The sequence below is a fragment of the Oreochromis aureus genome, linkage group 6 (genome assembly GCF_013358895.1).
Source record: "Oreochromis aureus strain Israel breed Guangdong linkage group 6, ZZ_aureus, whole genome shotgun sequence".
In the NCBI taxonomy this organism is placed as follows: Eukaryota; Metazoa; Chordata; class Actinopteri; order Cichliformes; family Cichlidae; genus Oreochromis; species Oreochromis aureus.
In genome coordinates, this window is record NC_052947.1 from 14,157,916 (window position 1) to 14,178,155 (window position 20,240).

General features: G+C 41.0%; 1 protein-coding gene across 1 annotated transcript in view; it reads right to left on the reverse strand.

Moving 5' to 3' along the window:
• The window catches only part of si:dkeyp-9d4.3 (caskin-1), a 49,489-nt gene that overhangs the window by 13,321 nt on the left and 15,928 nt on the right, over positions 1-20,240 (reverse strand). Inside the window, exons 2-13 of the mRNA XM_039614126.1 lie at positions 20,165-20,216; positions 18,381-18,478; positions 14,403-14,548; positions 14,110-14,205; positions 12,795-12,916; positions 10,185-10,293; positions 9,635-9,743; positions 9,195-9,289; positions 7,997-8,111; positions 4,900-4,998; positions 4,609-4,793; positions 1,919-2,000 (exon numbers count right to left, since the gene is read on the reverse strand). Coding sequence (XP_039470060.1) covers positions 1,919-2,000; positions 4,609-4,793; positions 4,900-4,998; positions 7,997-8,111; positions 9,195-9,289; positions 9,635-9,743; positions 10,185-10,293; positions 12,795-12,916; positions 14,110-14,205; positions 14,403-14,548; positions 18,381-18,478; positions 20,165-20,216 — 1,308 coding nt within the window. The remainder of the gene's footprint in view (positions 1-1,918; positions 2,001-4,608; positions 4,794-4,899; positions 4,999-7,996; positions 8,112-9,194; positions 9,290-9,634; positions 9,744-10,184; positions 10,294-12,794; positions 12,917-14,109; positions 14,206-14,402; positions 14,549-18,380; positions 18,479-20,164; positions 20,217-20,240) is intronic.

The following is a 20,240-nucleotide window of genomic DNA, read 5'->3' on the forward strand; positions in this document are numbered from 1 at the left end:
GGGAAACCAAGCCAGATTCCCACTGCCTATGGAGCCCTTCTTAACAGCTTTCATACTTGGCTGGCTCGGCAGCGCTGTTTTAGCACTACACTTCCCACATAACACTTAAACCAGTAGAATGACAGCGGATTAAACATGCTAATTTATGGGCTTCTTTTAAAGTGAGATTAGTAAAACAGCTACAGCTACAAAGTGCCCAAATTTAAGTGGGAGGCTTGAGACACTGTGAAAGTGTCTACACCACGAACTGTACGTGCACATTAATACAGAACATTTGCTTCAATGCTACGCTAGTCTTTGTAGCCCCAAGTGAACACTCACCTGCTGTAATGCAGACCTGTAAACAGCTTGTGACAAATAAGGTTTATAAGCTGATCCAGATCCATTAAAACCATTAAAGTGTTTAAAACTTCCCAAATATATGAACCCTGTAAGGCCTGTAAGTCCATCTTCTTTCATACAAGACCGCTACATCATCAGTGTTATTTAAATGTATCCAATCAGACACATGCAGTGCTACTGTGAGCAAAAATATTGATGTAGCAGAAATGAAAAGGATACAAATTAAAATTAATATGTACAAAAAATCCCCCAACTTTCACATTTCTGGCAACTATTTCATGGTTCGTGGAGTTTGCAGAAGTCATTTTTTATGCATGTTGCTTTTATGTAAAAATCTGAGGCTCCAATAAAAAGATAGACGTTACTGATTAAAAAAAAACCCAAAGCCAAGTGAATTTAACTCCTTCTTTAAAATCTGTATTACTCACTTTGTAGGAGATGGTCTGATGAGATCTCTACTCTACATGACAACGTCAACATCTGTCTATGGTTCAGTTTTTAGTGCTGTATCGCAGCTAGTTTTGATCAGAGAGATGATATCAGGGATCACAGGGTAGCCAAAACAACTTACCAACAAACACAAGGATCAATATTATTGATTGATATTGGCCATGTGCTGGCATTAACCAGCAGTAATCATGTTCGAGAAATTAAAATTAAAAAAGAAGCAATAAGAGAAAGGTATAGTTTGTCCACCAGAGGGCGCTCTGCAGCTGATCTAAGCAGAGCGGGAATGTGTAAACAAATAACTACATATAACAAATGTCAGGGACGTCTGTTTATGATTGTGTGTCTGAAAGAAAAGAAGATATCGCATTTTTAAATCAACAAATATCAGCATTAGTCTCGGTGTCGGTATCGCAAATTAACTACACTATGAGACATAAAGAGCGTAACATTTTAGCTTCACACTCTGCAATACTAATCAATCAAAACTAACAAACTAAGTAGTTACTCTGCAAAATAAATGTATTTCACGCTCACAGGAATGTTAGATATGTAAATTAATAGTTTAAGCTGGTAGTTTAACGTAATCTGTTGAATTTCTTTGAGCAGTTTTTTTATTCTGCTTATTGCAAGCAAACCTCTGCAGCTACAGCTAGAGCTCTGACTCATGAGAACAAGAAAGAATCCATGACATCCCAAGAAGCCATGTCCCCGGCTGTTTAAAGCAGCTTTTTAGAAATAAAGAATAACTTGAAATACTCTTCTAAAAGGATCGAGACTGGAAATGCTGCTTGTGTCTGATATGAACAGACATGTGGTCTTTAGAGGGCCAGGCTGAAGAATAAAAAGTGATTCACATAAGCAATCCAAACAAGCCCCGAGGCGCTTGTTGTACTTGTGAACACTGCCTTGATCATTTTTAATTGTCATCACTTACAGACAAAAGCAGTTTTTTGTTCCAAATTAACTGATCGCACGCGTTTCCTTTCAAGCAGGCAGAGACAAACTTTGTCGTCTGTGCTTAAATCACTTCAGCAGCACACTTAAATTAAAGCTGACACGAATGAACACTTCAAATACAGACGGCGATATCGCGCTATGCTGTGTTTGTATGAGTGTGTGTGCTTACTTGCTGACTGCTCCACAGACTGCGACTGCTCCAAGAGATGCTCCTTGGCTTTTACCGACTGAGACAGCACAGTGGCCAGGAGCTGAAAGACAAAAACACACACAAATATGCTCATATGTACACACACACGCTCACACTGAGAAACATTTACTCAAGCATAATCGTTCAAATCCCAGAGGTGGTCTGTGACTCAGCTCAGTACTCAGCACTCTGCCTCCTGTATGTCCTACAATTTTCTGGTACAGCAGAAACACCAGCAAGACATTTCTTAAATGCAAGACACTAAGAAAAAGGAAATACACATTTTATACCGACTGTTAAAATATCATTTAGTATGTGCTGAACAGCAGGATGTACAGAAAGGAAAAGCACAACAGATGTTTATGCTAAAGAATTAGTTTCCTACATCTTGTCCACGTGCGGTCGATGTAATTTAATACATTTAAGTGCAGCTTTAAAGGAAACAAGCTTGAAATCAGACTCAAAATCACAATTAAATTCAGTGTGGCATGGCCGGTTACCTTAAACTGTGCAGATAAAAGATAGTGGTGCAGTGCTGCTTGCTAAAGCTGCTGCTATAGTGGCAGGCTGACATACAAGTAGCACTCTATAACTGAGCATCCTGATTAGCTGTAGCTCAGGTGGTAGTTGGTGGTTCGATCCCCCCAGTCATGTTCTCTGATGCATTCATCAGTATGAATGTGGGTGCAAGTTAGATAGAAAGCACTTTCTTAAAAAAAATCTTGTGCTAATGAGTGAATGAGGCAAGAACCAGTGCATTTAGCATTTACAATCAAGTGTTAGACTGACGCTATGTTAACAGTTCATCTGTGCCTGCAGCTTCGTCTCCGTCTCTTCCTTTCCCTCACATCATGCTCCCTGGATTTGTCCCTTTCTCTCTCTCCCCTTCACTTACTCTCCAGTGTGGTAAAATAACACATGAATTAATAATGAGCTGTCAAAGGGTGAATGTCATACAGTCCCGTAGAAAAACAAGTACACCCAATGACTCAGTGGTTTGCACAACCACATTTAGCAGCATTAATTTGAAGTAATCGCTTTCTGTAGGACTTTATCGCTCCCTTGTTTCATTGTGGAGGAATTATGTCCCACTCTTCTTATAGCGTTGCTTCATTTCTTTGAGGTTTGTGAGCATTTATTTATGCAAAGCTCTCTTAAGGTCCCACCTCAGCATTTCAATGAGGCTGAAGTCTAGACTTCGACTGGACCACTGCACCTTGTGTTTTTTCTTTTTAAGGTATCCTGTGTGCCTGGGATCACTGTCCCATTGAATGACCCACTATCAGCCCAGCATTAGCTGTCAGACAGATGGTCTCACATTTGATTCTAGAAGACTTTGGTATAAAGAGGAGTTCATGATTACTCAGTGACTGTTAGGTTCCCAGAACCTGTGGCTGCGAGCAAAGCCCAAATCATTGCCCGTCCACCACCGTGCTGCCAGTTGGTATGAGGTGTCTGATTTGCTGTGTTTGGTCACTTTTAGTCTCATCTATCCAAAATGCATTGTTCCAAAAGTCTTGTGCTTTGTTCAGATGATGAACTTTGCAATCCTAACCTGTGCTGCCATGTTCTTCTTAGAGAGAACAGGTTTTCTCCTGCAACCCCGTCCAAACGTTCATACTCGTTAAGTCCTTGCAGTACTTATACGCTATCACATTTAGAAGATTTTCGGAAAACTTGATGTCTGACCTCTAAACTTGAGGTCAAAGTCACTGAGATCAAACCTGTCTAAGATTTTTAGTAGATACTCCTATGGTATCAATTTGAAGCTCCTACGTCGCTTCGTTCTCGAGTTATCGCATTCACAAACCTCGGTGTCCACGTCGCCCGCCTGCCTGGCAGGTGGTAAAAACAAAACTATAATAAGAAAATCCACTCTGGAAAATAACTGAAACTAAAACGGAATAAAAAAACAAAAAGTCATGATGAAATAGAAATAAAAATGAACTGAAAACACAAAAATATAGTAACTCTGGTTCACACAGACCAAAAATTGTGTTTTCAATTGTTTTGGTTAGCTTCCATCATCACAGGTGTTTCATCAGCAAAATGAAAGGAAGTTTTTGCCGCCATTGATCTCAACGCGCTTATCAGCCACATTTAAGGTGGAATATTTTCTTGAATATTAGTTCTGTTTGTATTGTGACTCAGTCAGCGGACCTTAAATATAGCAGCTAATTGTATTTGTTATGGCTACATGCCATATGCTTTAGCGATGACTGTGTGTTCGGATGCTTAAGAAGATCTATTTAATAGAATCACATTATGCAAACTGCAAATATTCTACTCTCTCACTTGGAGAAAACAAACAAACTGTGGAGGTGTTTCAGCGGTACACCTATGACAACAGCTCACTGTGGAGGTGAGGTGCAAAAACACGATAAATAAGACAAAGTTTAGTTGCTTGACTTGAATTTAGCTGCTACGCTGTATCCAAACAAACACAATGCACTTTGTGTGCTGCTAGGAAAAAACAACCTGTCGCCAACGGAAGAACAAACTGAGCAGGAAACAGAAGTGTGGTTATCACATTAACTAAAGTTGTGTTTGTTTCCTAGAAATGTTTTGCCGTTTCCCAGAAACGGTGTGTGTGTGTGTTGTTTTGTAAGGAAACAGCAGCGACGTCATGAAATGTGTGCAAACACAACTGAATGCAAGGAGTCTTTTACCTTGACTCCTTCTGCTTGTGCATGCAGGCCTGGAGCATTAAGGCCGTGGGTGTTGACCCCTGGCGTGGGCGCAGGGTGGGGACTGGGTGCGGGAGTGGTCAAAACATGCGTGTTTCCAGAGCCCTGCAAGCTGCTCGATGACCGAACACTGCCGAGGCTGCCGACGCTGCCGCTGCGCTCGCCACCTCCACACATAAACACACGTTGTAGAGCGCAGCATTACACACACGCAACGTGTCTGACACACATCATTTCCTTTTTTTCCCCCACAAAAGCACGCTTTCAGTTTACCTGCCAGCGGTTTGCGCAGCACCCAGATGTCCTCACTGGTGCTGCTCTGCTGTCCCAAAGTGGGAGAGCCCTGAGGACTCAGCTCTGCAGTTCGTGAACCTGTCTCACACACACACAGACACACACAGAACCCCACATCTGTTACTCCTTTGGTCTTAGTATTTTCAACAAAAATGCAGAAACAGAAACGATATCTGAGTGATGCTGTTCCCTACATACAGTAAATGTGTTGAGCTCGTGATTAAACACTGTAAAAGGCACAGACTCACACGCAGAGATACACTCACTCAGCTCACGTGCATAAACATGCTACTCATAGTGGGAGTTCTGAGGCTTGTAGAAACCCACAGACCCTTTTGGTCAAAACACCATGAAGCTGTTGTGAATGACACATCCAGTGACATGTGGTGTTTCTACTTAATCACTGTAACGCTGATTTAAAAAGCCGAATAAGGCCTCTCAAGTTATCTATAACAAACACAGCATGTCGAGTAAGAAAAATGAAAGGGTCATTTCACTCAAATGATAAGAAATCTACAAAGGAGGCGTTACTTTTTTGGCATTAGTCGTCAAAAAAAAAAAACATCTAAAGAAACAAAACAAAGGTTTGAGTCAGTTAGGACCCACATGGGTTATATAAATGTCTATGTGGATGAATTACTAATTTTGTTAGCCTTTTTTTGTAAATAATTATTTGATTGAACTGATCCTTTAATGAAGAACTACCTCAAGCATGTATGGCTGTGCAAAAAAGAAAGTCTTCAAGGGACAATATGCAGCGTTGTTTAAAACTAAGTACACCATTACTGCTTCCACAGGTGATTGTAGCTCAGGAGGTAGAGCAGGTCATCTACTGATTAGAATGTTAGTGGTTCGATCCCTGGCTCCTCCAGTTTGCATGTCAAGTACTAACCAAGATACTAACCCCAAGTGGCTCTCTGATGCATCCATCAGAGTATGAATGTTCATTAGGAAGCACTAAAAAGCTTAGAATGAAAGTGAATGTTGTATAGAGCGCTTTGAGTACTCCAGGAGAGTAGAAAGGGCTATATAAAATCAGTCTATTCACATGAAATCAATAACAGCCAAACACCGCTAATGAAATACGAAGGAGCAGTTTGCTGGTCTGGAGCACTCGGGTGTGCCCAGCAAATTCATCCCAAGGTCAGACTGTGGAATGTTCAGAGAAACTGAAGAGCAACAGCTCAGACTCTACAGGCCTCAGTTAGCATGTTAAATATTAAAGTTCATCACAGTAAAATTAAGCAAAGTCTGAACAAGGCTTCTTTGGAAAGCTTGCCAGGAGTAAGTCTCTTCTTTCTGAAGTGAAGCCCGTTTCCGCCACTAAAAAAAAAGAAAAATGTATCCATAACTTGAAATTTCGAATTATCTTTCTCGAAATTTTGAGAAAAGTAACTTGAAATTTTGACTTATTAACTTGAAGTTTTGAGAAAAGTAACTCAAAATTTCAAGTTAGCGCTGCCAATCAGTAATCTACGCAAATTCCGGGTTCCGGGAAACAGGCTTTCATACATATGGAAAGTTCATATGAACAAACCACAACACTTCTGGAACAATGTCCTCTGAAAAGGTGAGACCAAGGTGGAGATGTTTGTCAAAATGCACAGCACCATGTTTGGAGAAAAACATGGTGCTGTGCAGTTGGTATGAGGTGTTGTGCACGGTGGTGGAGGGGTGATGGTTTGGGCTTAGCTTGCAGCCACAGGACCTGGACACTCTGCATCGTCAAGTCAACCATGAACTCCTCTCTACACCAAAGTATTCTAGAGTCAAATGTGAGGCCATCTGTCTGACAGCTAGAGCTTGGCTGAAACTGGGTCATGGAACAGGACAATGATCCCAAGCGCACTAACAAATCTGTCAGTGTGTTGCAGTAACCCAGTCAAATTCCAGACTAATGAAACACTGTGGTGGTAGGACCTCAAACCTCGATAAAATGATGTAACACTTTATTGATTGCGAGGCCGTTAGAGTGACACAGAAAACAATTATTAAACTTATCGCTGCTAAACATGGTTCTGCACGCAAGTGAGTCATGAGGTGTACTTAGTTTTTCACAGGACTGCTTCTGTTGATGGTTTTCTACAATTTTTTAGGCCTTTTTTGTGTTTTTTTAAAAATTTGGCTGAACTGGTCCTTCGATGAAGCGTTGCCACAAGAAAGATAGACAGATAGCTTTTTATGTGTTCTTGACAAAAAGCAGAGAAAGGATTCTTATCTGTGACTTAAAGTGACACTACAGTATGTACCTGTCTGACTTTGCTGCTCCTGAGAAGTGGAGAGAGGAGGAGGAGGAGGAGGAGGAGCAGTGGACAGAGGAGGAGTACACAGAGAAGGAGGAGAGATAGGGAGAGGAACGTACCCAAATGAGGAGAACCGAGGAAGGGACTGTGTGTTGGGGTTAAGGGGAGGAGGGGGAGGCAGATGCAGGGGAAGGACTTTGGAGGGGGGGTATGAGTTTCCGTTGACCGAGGCAATGGGGCAAGGGTTGGGCCTGCGGAGGAGGAGGGTGTGGCACTGCTGGGAGGGGGAGTGACCTGGCAACAATCCAGGAGGAGGGAGGGGCAAAACAACAACAACAACAACACAACAACAACAACTGATCAGTCAACTTGAAACAAAACAAAAGTCTAATCAGAAAAAATCAGAAAATGCACAAAATAATAACTGATTAAACTTAAAACATGAGAAAAGAATACGTCCATATATCCACAGGGAATATGTCATTATAAAACAAAATATAATATCACTACAGCAATAAGGCAAACAAACAATATGAACAAAAACATTACAATCTAGCAGGGTCGGGCTTGTTTATTAATTAGGGAGGGTGACAGAAGGAGCAGAAATATAGAGGGGTGATTCAGGGCTGACTGCGGATAGAGGACTATGTTTGATCGATGCAATCAATGAGACTGGCAGGGTGGGGAAAACAGATGGGCTGCCCCAAACAGGCCGATGATGCCACGGCTAGCTACAACTAATGACCAGCTATAGCTGTGAAACAGCTGCTAAGCTCACACGCACATCCACCCACCCACCCATGCACACACACAGCTGTGATGTGGGTGGTCACCTGCCCTCTTGATGACTTCCACCATGTTGGAGGGGAAGTAGCCCACACGGTCATTTCCTGTCCGGTTGTCATGAATACAGCCTTTCCATCGGCCGTCAGAGTGCTGCTCTAAAACCTGTGCACGTACAAAGATTACAGCCACTTTTCATTTCCATAACAAAGACTGCAAAGCCAAACTAAAACCATGCCTTTATCAAGTTTAAATCTTTAGCTCTGAAGCTCATACTACCAGCTAACTTCAAGCTAGTTATTTATGGCAGTAGTCGCTACTGCTAAGATGGCTGTTAATTCTTTATAAAAATACTATAAAAATACTTCTATCTTTGTTTTGCTTAAACTTTTTCAGACTTAGCAGCTGAAATTAGCAGAAAATATCTGTTTAAATTTCCATTTAAAAAAGGCAGTAGTTAAAAAAAATGAGCAGGAAATAACTCACTATGCTATTTAGTCATTTAGCTAGCATTAGCATAGTTAGTAGTTTGAGGCATTTTTGCGAAATATAATTTAAAATTTTCCATATTTATATCATAGATAAACTGTGTTTTATGTAGTGTCCACCTTACTAAACTCTGAATTCTTCAGTCATAATACATTACACAACTCTTTTTACATTAGCAGGCTGGCTTTAGCGTTGTCATTTTCGCCAGTTGGCTACAAAACTTGTTTAAAACATAAAACATACTATATAAACTGCCTTAACATGTATTTGGTTTTTGTGAAATATTTTTATAATATTCAAATCCTTTTAAATTATAGATATTATACATAGTAGATGACCTCAAAACAAAAGCCAACATTGCATCTGCTTTACGTAATGTATTTCATGCACATCTGTAAATAAGTGTACGCTAACAGCGCCTGTAAGTGATTACTTTTTCATATACAACGTAGATTGCAAAAAAGATCAGTAAATATAGAAGAATAAAGAAATAACATAATAAATTGACATACATGTCTTTGTTTTCATATATGAGTGAAGCGAAGAAGCGCTATAGCTCTGGCAAAAATAATAATTTGTTTTTAATAACAGTTTGTGTGGCACAACCTCTTTTTAGTTCAGTGATGCTTAAATTGTAACACCCAACTATTAAACTGTGTAGACAGATTTATATTACCGACACAGGTTATTATGACTGGCAAACATGCAGCACAGGTTGAAACATATTTTTATTGCAGAACCTTAATTATAAAGCTATACCGTGATGATGTCGCCAGCTTTGATGTTGAGGCTGGTAAGGTCATAGTTGTTGCAGTAATCCTTTAGTGCTCGCACCTGCATTGCAGCTGAGGCATCTACAACACAAGAGTATAAAGTGCAGACAGAAGTGAACGGAGGGGAAGGTGATATTGGTGGGTAGTATTATTAGCATAATAAATATCGCCAGTCTAATCAATACAAGAAAATCCCAAAATAAGAATGGATATTATGCCATTGTTTTAAATGCTAATAGCAATAAATTGATTTTAAAAACTTCTTTTTACAGTATGTTGTTATTTAATAACAAAAAACAGGTTCCTAATAGTTTTAACACTCACAAAGTGGGCATGGCTTGAAAAGCAGATTTTTGGTGTTGCCACCAAATGTGTCACACAAGGATTTGTGAGTTGGTGTGCGAGCTCGTGCACTCGTGGCCTCACCTCTCAGTAACTGTTTGATCTCCCGGCTGGCCTGCGTGGTGGTGAACTGGTTAACGATGTCCAGGGCAGTCTGACTCAGAGTGTTTCTCACTCCTGCGCTGATGCCGCTCTGGAGTGAAGCGGAGGAGGAAAATGATTAAAGCTGCAAAATCAAATTGTGTGTCACAAAGAACATTCCACAGTAGGGATGTTTGTTGTGCGCGCTGCCTCAGCATTAACATCAAAAGTGAAGCGCAGCAGGATGAGAGGGCACGCTTAAAGTGGGCCCTTTACAAAGGCAGGGTTAGGCATTTACATCCATGTTCATCTGAAGGTCACAAAAAAGGTTAAAAACCAAACAACAGGTTTGAAAATTGGATGACAGGCAGGAGGCTGGTCAGCCTGCTACTGTTTTATGTAATAAACAATAACAAGATAACATATCCCACAGTTTCCTCACAGTCAGATGAATGACAATTGCTGGGGTGTGAATTTGCACAGCTCATGGGAGGGAGGTCAGCATTAACAACAGCTGCTTATGTAAACACATTAAACAGACAGTTAGACTTACATCCAGCAGCAGGCGTACTACCTCCGTCTTCCCACAGAGGGCAGCCTGATGTAGTGCTGTGCCAGACTCGGACTGTCTGTTGATGTCTATTCCAGCCTGAATCAGCAACCTGCAGCGAAAAATAATAAATATTTCAAGATAACTTTTTATGACTGCTCTACGAAAGAAATGAAAGAAAAGCATCTACATTCATGCAACTCAATAAAAGTGGAAATAAATTCCCCAAAATGACATTTGGATTAACCACAATTTTTCTTTTCCTCAGATGTATTTTTCATTGTGTTTTTGTTAAGAGATGCCAGTTTGATTGAATGGGGTCTCTGGGTTTGACTGACAAGTGTTGCCAGGCTTCCAGAGGAAGAATGAAACAAAGAAAATACGTTTCTAGTGTAACCAAAACCCACAATGGAAAAGGAAAGCACCTTTTGCACAGGCCAACCCTTTGCGCGGTTATCTGACAAAGGCAGTTGTATTTCACCCTGTAAATGTTTGTTTGGTTATTCAACAAATTGCAGGAAAAGATTTGTTTATAGGGGGTTAAAGAGGAAGTGGACTTTGGCAAGAAAGCTAATATCTGTTATTCTTTTGTGCCATAAACACACGCTCAATGTGTAGTAGTTAAGACAAGAAACTGAAGATTGAAGCAAAGGCATAGAGAGAAAAAATCACTGGCCTGCTGTAGCGTTGGGAAACTGATGGTGTTGCCATGTTCTGTCCTCTACTGCCAATTGAGGAGGAAAACTTTCAAAAATGCTCACGATTAGGTCAGCCAGCAACTTGTCACTATGCAGTTCACCAGAACCATCTATTGATCCATCTGTCTATTTTCTGCTGTTTATATATGTGCAGGTCACAGGAGCAGCAATCTAGACAGAGACGTCCAGACCTCGCTCCAACCAGCCAGCTCTCTATCAGAACAGAGTGCTACAGTGTCCCCAATACTGCAGATGACATGAGTCTGAATGAAAATCTCCTACATGGCCCCAACGACAGGCAGCAGCCACCTTACGTCTGCAGCTCCGTGTAGGTGGAGAACATGATTAAGTCAGAGTCGGTGTCCTCTGCCTCCTTCTGAATGGTGTCCAAATTCTGCCACAGGTGGGATTTGACGATCTTTCACCAAGCTCTAGGGTTTGGTAAAGTCCTTTCCTGGGTGTTCTGGGACTTTATCAGATGTCCAAGCCATATTGGCCGTTGACAGTTGGGCTAGGGTGTTTTGGTGCAAAAGCCCACTTACTAATATGCTTAGTAAGTGGGCTGGATCGGATTGGATCGGATCTCTGTTCCAGCCTGTTGCCTAATCCACATAGCACCAGACCTTTACACTCTCTTACCTAGGACCAATAATGTCTTTCGAAACCCACCTAGGGCTATTTGCCCCAGATAAGGATGAGGGGAAATGCCAGGAGATTACGGTTTGAGAAATGGCTGTTACAGTGGCCTGTGCTACAAAGCAAGACTGGGGCCTTTCTAGGTAACTTCAGGTTTAAACCTGGGTTTTTTTTTTCAGTTATGAAGGTTCATGTCTTGCAGGCAGAATCTACATCAAAAGAAGCCTTGATGTAGTGATACTATAAGATCCTTAAACACGTCAGCTAAGCTTCGTACTTGCTGACCTCATAAAAAAACATTCTGACCCATTTTTACCCCTACCCTCCATACCATAGGGCTGTATCCACTCATATAGGAAAACAGCCACACCTTTTGTACAACCCTTTGCTACTACATGGTTATCGGACATAGGCATCACTTTTTCCTGTAAATGTTCGACTAGTTGGCCATTTATTAAGGCATCGAAAAATATGTGACTATATATGTAAGTTAAACAGGAAGTGGACTTTGGCAAGAAAGCTCAAGAGGGCCATTCTTTAGTGGTAGGCTTTTGTGTCATGTAAAGGCTCATTGTGCTGTATATATAAAACCACTTTTTATTTTTCAAATACTGTAACTTTTCTTCATTTTTAAAAGATGCTTTAGTTTGTGATGTGTCATATGCTGCCTAAACTGTATCCTTTAGGTGAATGTGCTAGATGGTTCAATTATCGAGATGATAATTATCTTTGGTGACTGCCTAGCCTGAAGTGAAGCCACATAGAAGAAGAAACCTTGGGTATGTTTAGTTGACTTTATAGTAAAGGCCCCAGCTCATGAATTCACCATATTTGTCTTTTTTTAAACTTGTGTTTTGCTGTATATCTGTAATCTTTCACTTGTATATTATATAGTTTTATGTGACCTGAACAGGGCCAATGCATGTCATTTTTTACCTGTTAAAAAAATAATAAAATAAAATAGAAATAAAGACTTGAAAGAACTGTTTAATAAAATTCATCGCTGTTAGGAAGCTGCAGAGGACTTGCCCCAGTTTCTCTACCATGTTGTTCACACCTCAATTCTACAAATCTCTACAATCAAGGTGGATAGTGGAAACCCTGCATGACCCATAGAGACACATTAGCCTTGTTAATGGGAAATATGCCAGGTTGAAATGAACTGGCATTATCCTTTAATGTTAAATTAGATCAGTCGGTGGAGAGACAGAATGACTAAGTGTCTGATGAAGGAGGTATAACAAACACAGAGCAGACAGAAAGGAGTAGTTATTTGGACCGTATCACTTCGATGTGTCCGTTCTTGGCAGCCAGATGCAAAGGTGACACTCCGTTGGGGTCGGAGGGTTTTGGTTCCAGCATGGCTGCACACATGTTACTGCTGAGCAGGAGCTGGACCACCTAAACACAAAGACACACAGTGTAACTTATAAAGTCATTTCATGATTTATACTATCTCTATAATTCCTTCTGTGTAAAAGTGAATTTAAACCTAAAATCTGGTTTCTCTGTGGACTAGCTGCAACACAGGTGCACACTTTGGCTGCTAGTGCCTTGAATTACCTTTGCGTCCACATGTGGCAGTCTCAGTAAGACCATTGTTTTTGTTCATTTTTAGGATTTTAGACATTTTTAGGCTGTGTTATTGTATAATTAATCTGTTTCTGGAATAATGAACCTTTTAAGTGAACATTTTGCCTATAATTTTAAAAATTAAATGGATGTCACCATTGCTTGTCTTTACCAGGAAACTCTAAAATAAACATTTAGGTACAGAGTCTCTCAGTCAAGACTTGACAAATTAGGTACTTTTGATCATTCCTAACTTTTCTTCTTACCCCATCATTCTTTGATTAATGACTAAAAATTATTGCTAATGCTAATAAGCTAAAAGCTAAGCTAATGGCATTCCCATTATCTTTAGCTGTACTTAAGTATTTAGTATTGCTAAGCAAATGTTAACATGTGTGTGCATGGGTGGGAGGAAGATTTGCCTTCAAAGTAAAAGTTGTGCCTGAGGAATACAGCCAACATTTCAAAGGGTGCAATGTTGAAAGGAAACGTCTGAATTTCGGTCTGTGTGACAATTTTCACAGATTCCTTACAGCTCGGAGAGCAGCTGGCTGGTGTTTATAGACAAGTTCGTCACTTCCATTCAAACTACCAACCCAACAGCATTTTAGCGACCGAAGCAATCACAAATAGGTTTTTGTACACCAGTTGGTGAAGACATGCTTTTTTCTTACCAATAGGTGGTAGCTATTGCTATCAACCTCCAACCCAGTCAAACCCAGTTGGGCAATACTCATTTTTCCCTCACAATCACTGGTTTTCAGTTGGTTTCACACATCCAAAATAATAGGCAAGTTAACGTCACCTGGTTAGTGGCCAAGATAACTTCTGGCTTAAAGAAAAAACAAGATGGTGGCAGCAAAAATTTAACGTGAAGCTTTAAAATGTGGAGTCCAAAACCAATGGGTGATAGTGATGCTACGTCTATCTTTATCAATTATCATTTTTAGGTCAAATCTATTGTTGATAGGGTAAAAAAAATCTTCTGTTTTGAATCCTGTTGTAGTTATTGTTTTACTCACTCCAACACGTCCAAATTCGCAAGCGAGGTCCAGTGGAGTTTTCCCAGCTGCGTCTGAGATGCACGGGTTGGACTGGTGCTGCAGCAACATCTCCGACTGTAACACACAGACACACACAAACAAACAAATGTTACCAACACATTTAAAGCTGAGCTTGCAACAACCACGTATCAGGCACACAGCATCAAGCCCACATAACAACTACACAGATCTCACAAAACACAAACACTGGCTCTGTGCACAGTAAAGCACCTACAGTGCACACACACACACACACACACACACACAGTTACCCCATCATAGTGTCCATGCTGAGCTGACAGGTGGAGCGGGATCTGTCCTTCGTCTGACTGTCCGTTGACTGACGAGCCTGCCTTCAGCAGCATTTTCATAGGCTCAGTCTTCCCCTGCCATGCAGCATAATGCAGGGGACGCATTCCTACACAAAACACACACAAACAAGGACACAAACATACACAGCCAACATGACGGCACAATAAAACAGACACACAACACAACCCACAACCACATGCACACAGGCACGTACAAAAAAATGAGAACGTAAAGACACATGAGTGCAAGCAAATACAAATTTTTTGCAGGCAGGTTAGTTTGGCATTAGATACCAAGCAGACAGAAATCTATCTGGTGCTGATTTTACAGAAAAATCACTAAATTTACTTAACAAATGTTCTCATGGATAATTCCCTCTGATGTGGCCTGTTAGTCTGAGATATTAGGAGAGCTTAAACAATTATTGGATTGAGAGAAAATTAACCAGATGTACTACAACAGTAATTAATTGAAACTAATTAAAACAAATGTTATGTTTAAAGGAAAATACATTGGTTCCAGTTTCTCTTTAACAAAACGTGTTGGGCCTGCATGCTATGAGACTCGACAGAGAGTGTATTCACTAAAGCAATTGAAAAAACTATTGGTGGACAAAGTCACAAGGCGACAGCCCGAATAGCTACAGCTTTAAACTGAATAGTCCACAGAAAACATATTTCTACCTATTTGTCTTATTGTAGCAACAGTTTTAGACACAGACTTTCAATATCCTCTGTGGAAATGCAATCTTATTGTGGCTGACATCCTTATGACCCTTTTTAACCCCGGAGTAACTGTTTGTCCAAGCAGTATTCTCATGGGATGTTTGAGACAAACACGTTGAATACAAAGGGCGAGAGAAGCCCAACCCCTTTCTTTCTATGGCCCCAAGAAACCCTTGGAGGGAACTGCACAGCGACTCCCGGAGCCATGCACAGCATACAAGGTGATGCCAAGTTTTGCCGTGCAAAACATCAGTGCGGAGTCATTATCGCTGCCTTTAACCAGAAGACATCAAATGCCACTTTGCAGCAGTGGCTTCGAGAAGCAGTGAGCATGTTTCTCATGGCAGCAAACCAAGACCTCCAGTCTTGACACTAGAGATGAGCCACACCATTGAGCTGAATAAAAAGGCCCCTCCAGCCTCAGCTGGCATGAGAGACGCCTGAGTCAGAGGATAGGTGCTGGCAGGATAAAGAGGCACAGCAGCTGCAGGAGTTACAGAATCTAAAGCTTGGCTATCTGAAGAGATTTCAGGCCAAATTACTATCACGCAGCCTCAAAGATCTTCTCGAAAGTGTGATTGGGCACGAGAAGAGCAACACTGAGAAATCAGAGGAAATGCTCGACGTACACGGATGATCAGTTCAGAGGTTATTTTTTCAAAAGTCCTAAAAGAAATGAGTATAATCCTGCCTTAAATGTTGAGAAACTGTGACTGACGTGGAGCATCGCGTGTATTTTATTAATAGCGTTGTATTTGGAAGGCGGCAGTGTTTTCTCATTTTAACCGTTAATAATGTTTTGATAAGGCTAATCTAAAAACATTAAGTAGGAGGGATGTGGCTCATATTTATTTATTTATTTAAGGTTAATCACATGCACCAAAAAAGAAGTGAATCGGTCACAGCACACAATACCATTAAACGATATTAAAGAATGTCTTTACTCAGAGGGTAAGGTTGAAAAGGTTGAAAGCCAATCTTAAATGGCCGTGATCTTTGGGCCTCATGCAGCAATGCATTAATAACAGATTCTGATTGTGTAGAGGAAATGACTGCATGGGCTCAGAAACACACAGTTAAGGTAAAATCTGAGTATTCAAGGAAAAAAAATGAACAAAGATTCTTAAATGCTTCTGTCGCTGTGTGGTTACATTACATTTTTTTGTAAATCTTGGATGGTGTGTCCTCTGAGCTAAACAGAAGAGTGACCAGCTTAAAAGCCAGCACTGGTTATGTTCTTTAAAGTCTTAATTTCTGAGAGAACCACCAATGCTGAACAATATATACACGTTTTGGAGCAAGATGCCTCCAAAGTAACAGAACCTGGCTGCTTAGCTGGCTGGTCTGCAATCCAGACATGTCACCCACTGAAAACATCACATACTGTTTAAGTTAATTAAAGGAACATTTTTCAGTCAGAGTATACGGTAGCGTCACATCAATAAAGCATCTGGTATATTGATGTGGTCAGTTAAGTAGCAGAGGGGGTTGCTAATCAGTTTCAGCTGCTTTGGTGTTAATTAAATTAACAACAGGTGCACTCGAAGGGCAACAATGTAACAATCCCCCCAAACAGGAAAGGATTAACAGGTGGGGGTCACTGACATCCTCATCTTTTCTGACTGTTTTGTTCACTAGTTTTGCATTTGGTTAGTGTCAGTGTAACTACTGGTAGCACGAGGCGATACCTGGACCCTCCAACATGGGACATCAGTAGTTGTCCCAGAAGGTTTGCAGTGTCTTCCAGTGCAGTCTCAAAACCATGGGAGGCAGTTACTCTTGGAGAGCGGGACAGTTGGAAAGTCCTTAATTCATCAACAGGACTGGTATCTGTACTTCACACGATCTGATATTGTTGTGTTGGTGTTGTTCATGGACCAACAAAACTAATGTTGGTCCAGGTTCAACACTGGAAATGATCAATCATATTGCAGTGATGTCATAGTTTTGCAGAACAAACATCAGAATAAAGAACCCATCACACCACACAGCAAACTGTAACCCTAACCCCATAACCCCAACTCTAACTCCCACCAACATTTTTGGATTTGGATTTTTTCCTGAGCAGACGTTGGTGGGGGGATTTCCAAGCCGCAAAGCTATGATATGTAATTAGTCAAATGCAATGTTGATCGCAGACAAACATTATTATGTTGATCCAGGAATAACATCAACACGACAATATCAGATAGACCGTGTACCTCACCTCTTGCCCAATAGCTATATACGCTCCAGCACTCTCCGTGACCCTGAATCGGATAAGCACTTAAGAAAAGGGATGGATGCATGAAGGGATGGACATGTTCCAACTTTCTGTCTTTGGAAATACCCTTCATTTGTGTTCCTGTGATTATTCTGGCAGAAATGCCGAACACATAGCCTTTTCCACATTTCCTTTTTGTAATGTTTGTCTGGAGGATATAAAGCTCCAAAGCAAAGGCCCTCAGGATGTTGAGGTCAGGCAACTTAAGCTGGCATCTTGCAGAAGTATGTTTTCCTAACACAGGAAACAGTTCTCTTCAAGACAAAGTTGGCTGGTTCCAACTGGTTGGACAAATCTTAAATCTCAGAAACAATATTAGTATTTTTTTGGACCACTGCCCTGACTGCAATCACCTCTTATGTCCTGTTAATAAAGCACACAGTCAAACACCTATTTGTAGAAGGTGAAGATGTGCTGTTTCCTGGCGCCTCTGCAAAATCACACCCATTAAAGCAGTAGGGTCACCAAAAGAGGCCTGGCAAGTCTATTTAGAGCCACACTGGGCATGACTGAAAGTGCAGACACAGTAGGCCTACATCCTGGAGGGATTATAACTCCCATCTGCCCTGAGATTTCTTCTTCTCCTCCTTCTTCTTCTTGAATCTGCCAACGTGGGATCGAGATATTCTCTGCTCTGCTTCCCACTTGGCTCTCACTCCTGCAGCCGTGGAGCTTTCCTTCTTCTGTTTTCTATTGTTGACTGTGCAAACAAATCTGTCGCTCCTCATAAATGCACGCCACAGACAAAAACTGCATTTCCAACAAGCTCACCTTTTATTACATAAGCCGGTATTATTTGTCACACAGGGAAAGCCGGAAAGTATTTGTTTTTGGGCTTGTTTTCTGCAGAGCCGTGTGTATGCGTGTGTGTGTTTTGTGCCTTATTTTGTGGCAGCACAGCGTATCCCAGTGACACTGTGAAAGCCTGTGTGCATTTTTTTTTTTTTTACCTTTATGGTCTTTGATATCCACTGCTGCCTGGGCCTCCAACAGCAGAGAGATCATCTCCTTGTTGCCACTCAGAGCAGCATGATGCAGCGGCGACAGCCTTCACACAGACACAGATTATGTATAAAAATACACACATTCAAATGCATAGTGTAAAACCTGAGCACAACTTTGCTGAAGTAATCTTCGGCGTACAGCTGCTCCGCCCCACAGCTCTGTGTGACGATGGGAGCGTGTGCGGGGAGGGCGGGTGGAAATGACCTACTTCCATTAATAAGCAATCTCTCTCCACCCGGAGTCGAGCGTACGCGCAGGGCATCTGTGTGTGGGTCTAATGGATCTGTGGCGAACATAAGAGCCGGGCCCTGGAGTCAAATCAACGACTCATCAGTCATTACACAAGAAGCTGAGTCCAATTATCTGAATCCAATCAACATCATAAAAAGATCTCTGTTATCTGATGGAGTCAAACGGAACGCAGCCGTAAACCAAGCATGTGCACACAAAAAGCTTAACCAATCATGAAGCTAAATATAGCCAAAATCCATAGTTGAACATTCAGAGCTGATAAGGGAATATTTCTGAGCAAATTAGGAGCTGGGAAATGTTGGCTTTGCTTTAAGGTGATAATTACAGTCTTCAGATCTGAGGTCTTCAGCTGGCTACACTCCTATGAGCCAAAGACAGATTTAAACAGGAGATAATGTGAACAGTAATAACGGCTTGCTAGCCTATTGATTATTTAAAGATTTTTCTTCCTATTTGTTTGCCACAGTTAATTAGATGTTCACAACATGGATCAGCTACAGCCCACAAGCATCGGGCTTTGTTGTTTGTTTTTCTCATGATAACTGTCTCATGTTTAATATCAGCGAGGTATGAGACATTTTATAACTGAGCTCTTAAAATGATCTATTTGTGACCCCAGCTCACAGGTTCTGCATTAGTTTGGATGTGAGTCAAAATCAGTTTACAGAAAGTGCTTTTCAGTTTCATTTCATTCATATGATTATTTCAATTACAGCACAGATCTCCTGGCCAGAAGTCGCCCACCACATGATCCAGACTGACCCACTGGAAGCTTTTGTAAGGTATAAAAATAGAAAAGGAAATAATCATGGACTGTCAATTGTATTGTGCACCAGGAAGCCTTGTGTTTAAGCACGGACGACAAAACGGGGGTTTATGAAGGAGCCCGAACGAATCAGAGCAGTCTTTAATTTATGACTGAGTGTGGAAAAGATGAGCATCTCAGGGTTTTCCTCATTATTTATGTATATGAATGGTTCATGTACACGTTCAATTCATTTTCAACCAAGCCTGTGGAGATTTTCAGTCTTTGCTAAACGTGGATCTATAATAAAAGTCTTTTCTTTTAAGTTTCCTTCAGATTGACCCACCTGTTAGGGAGATGGGGTACATATGCTACAGTCAGGATGGTAAAAACAAGTGGGAAAAATCTGAAGATGCTTTTTACATGTTATTATGCAGGATCTTTACAGGTGAGGCTCATACAACTAAAGAGCAAATTTAGATGTATTAGATCTATGAATTTTAATGAAGGGCTTGATGGCTGAGTAACAACTACCTCAAAATCTGAGAAAACAAGAAAAGATTTCAGGATTCAGTTGTGTTGATAGTGTTGTGAGTGTTTTCAGGGCCATGAAGAAAGAAATAGGTTAATATGAAAGATGGAATGAAAATGGAGTGATGAAGAAAGAGGTGTAATGATAGCGCACACAGCTGGAACAGGAGGAGGTGAAGTGAAACATCTGTGATCTCTCACCCATCTGCATCCTGGATGTTGACGTTCACCCGCTTTGCTGCTCCGAGAAGCTCTGAAGGGGAAACAAAGAGTAAGA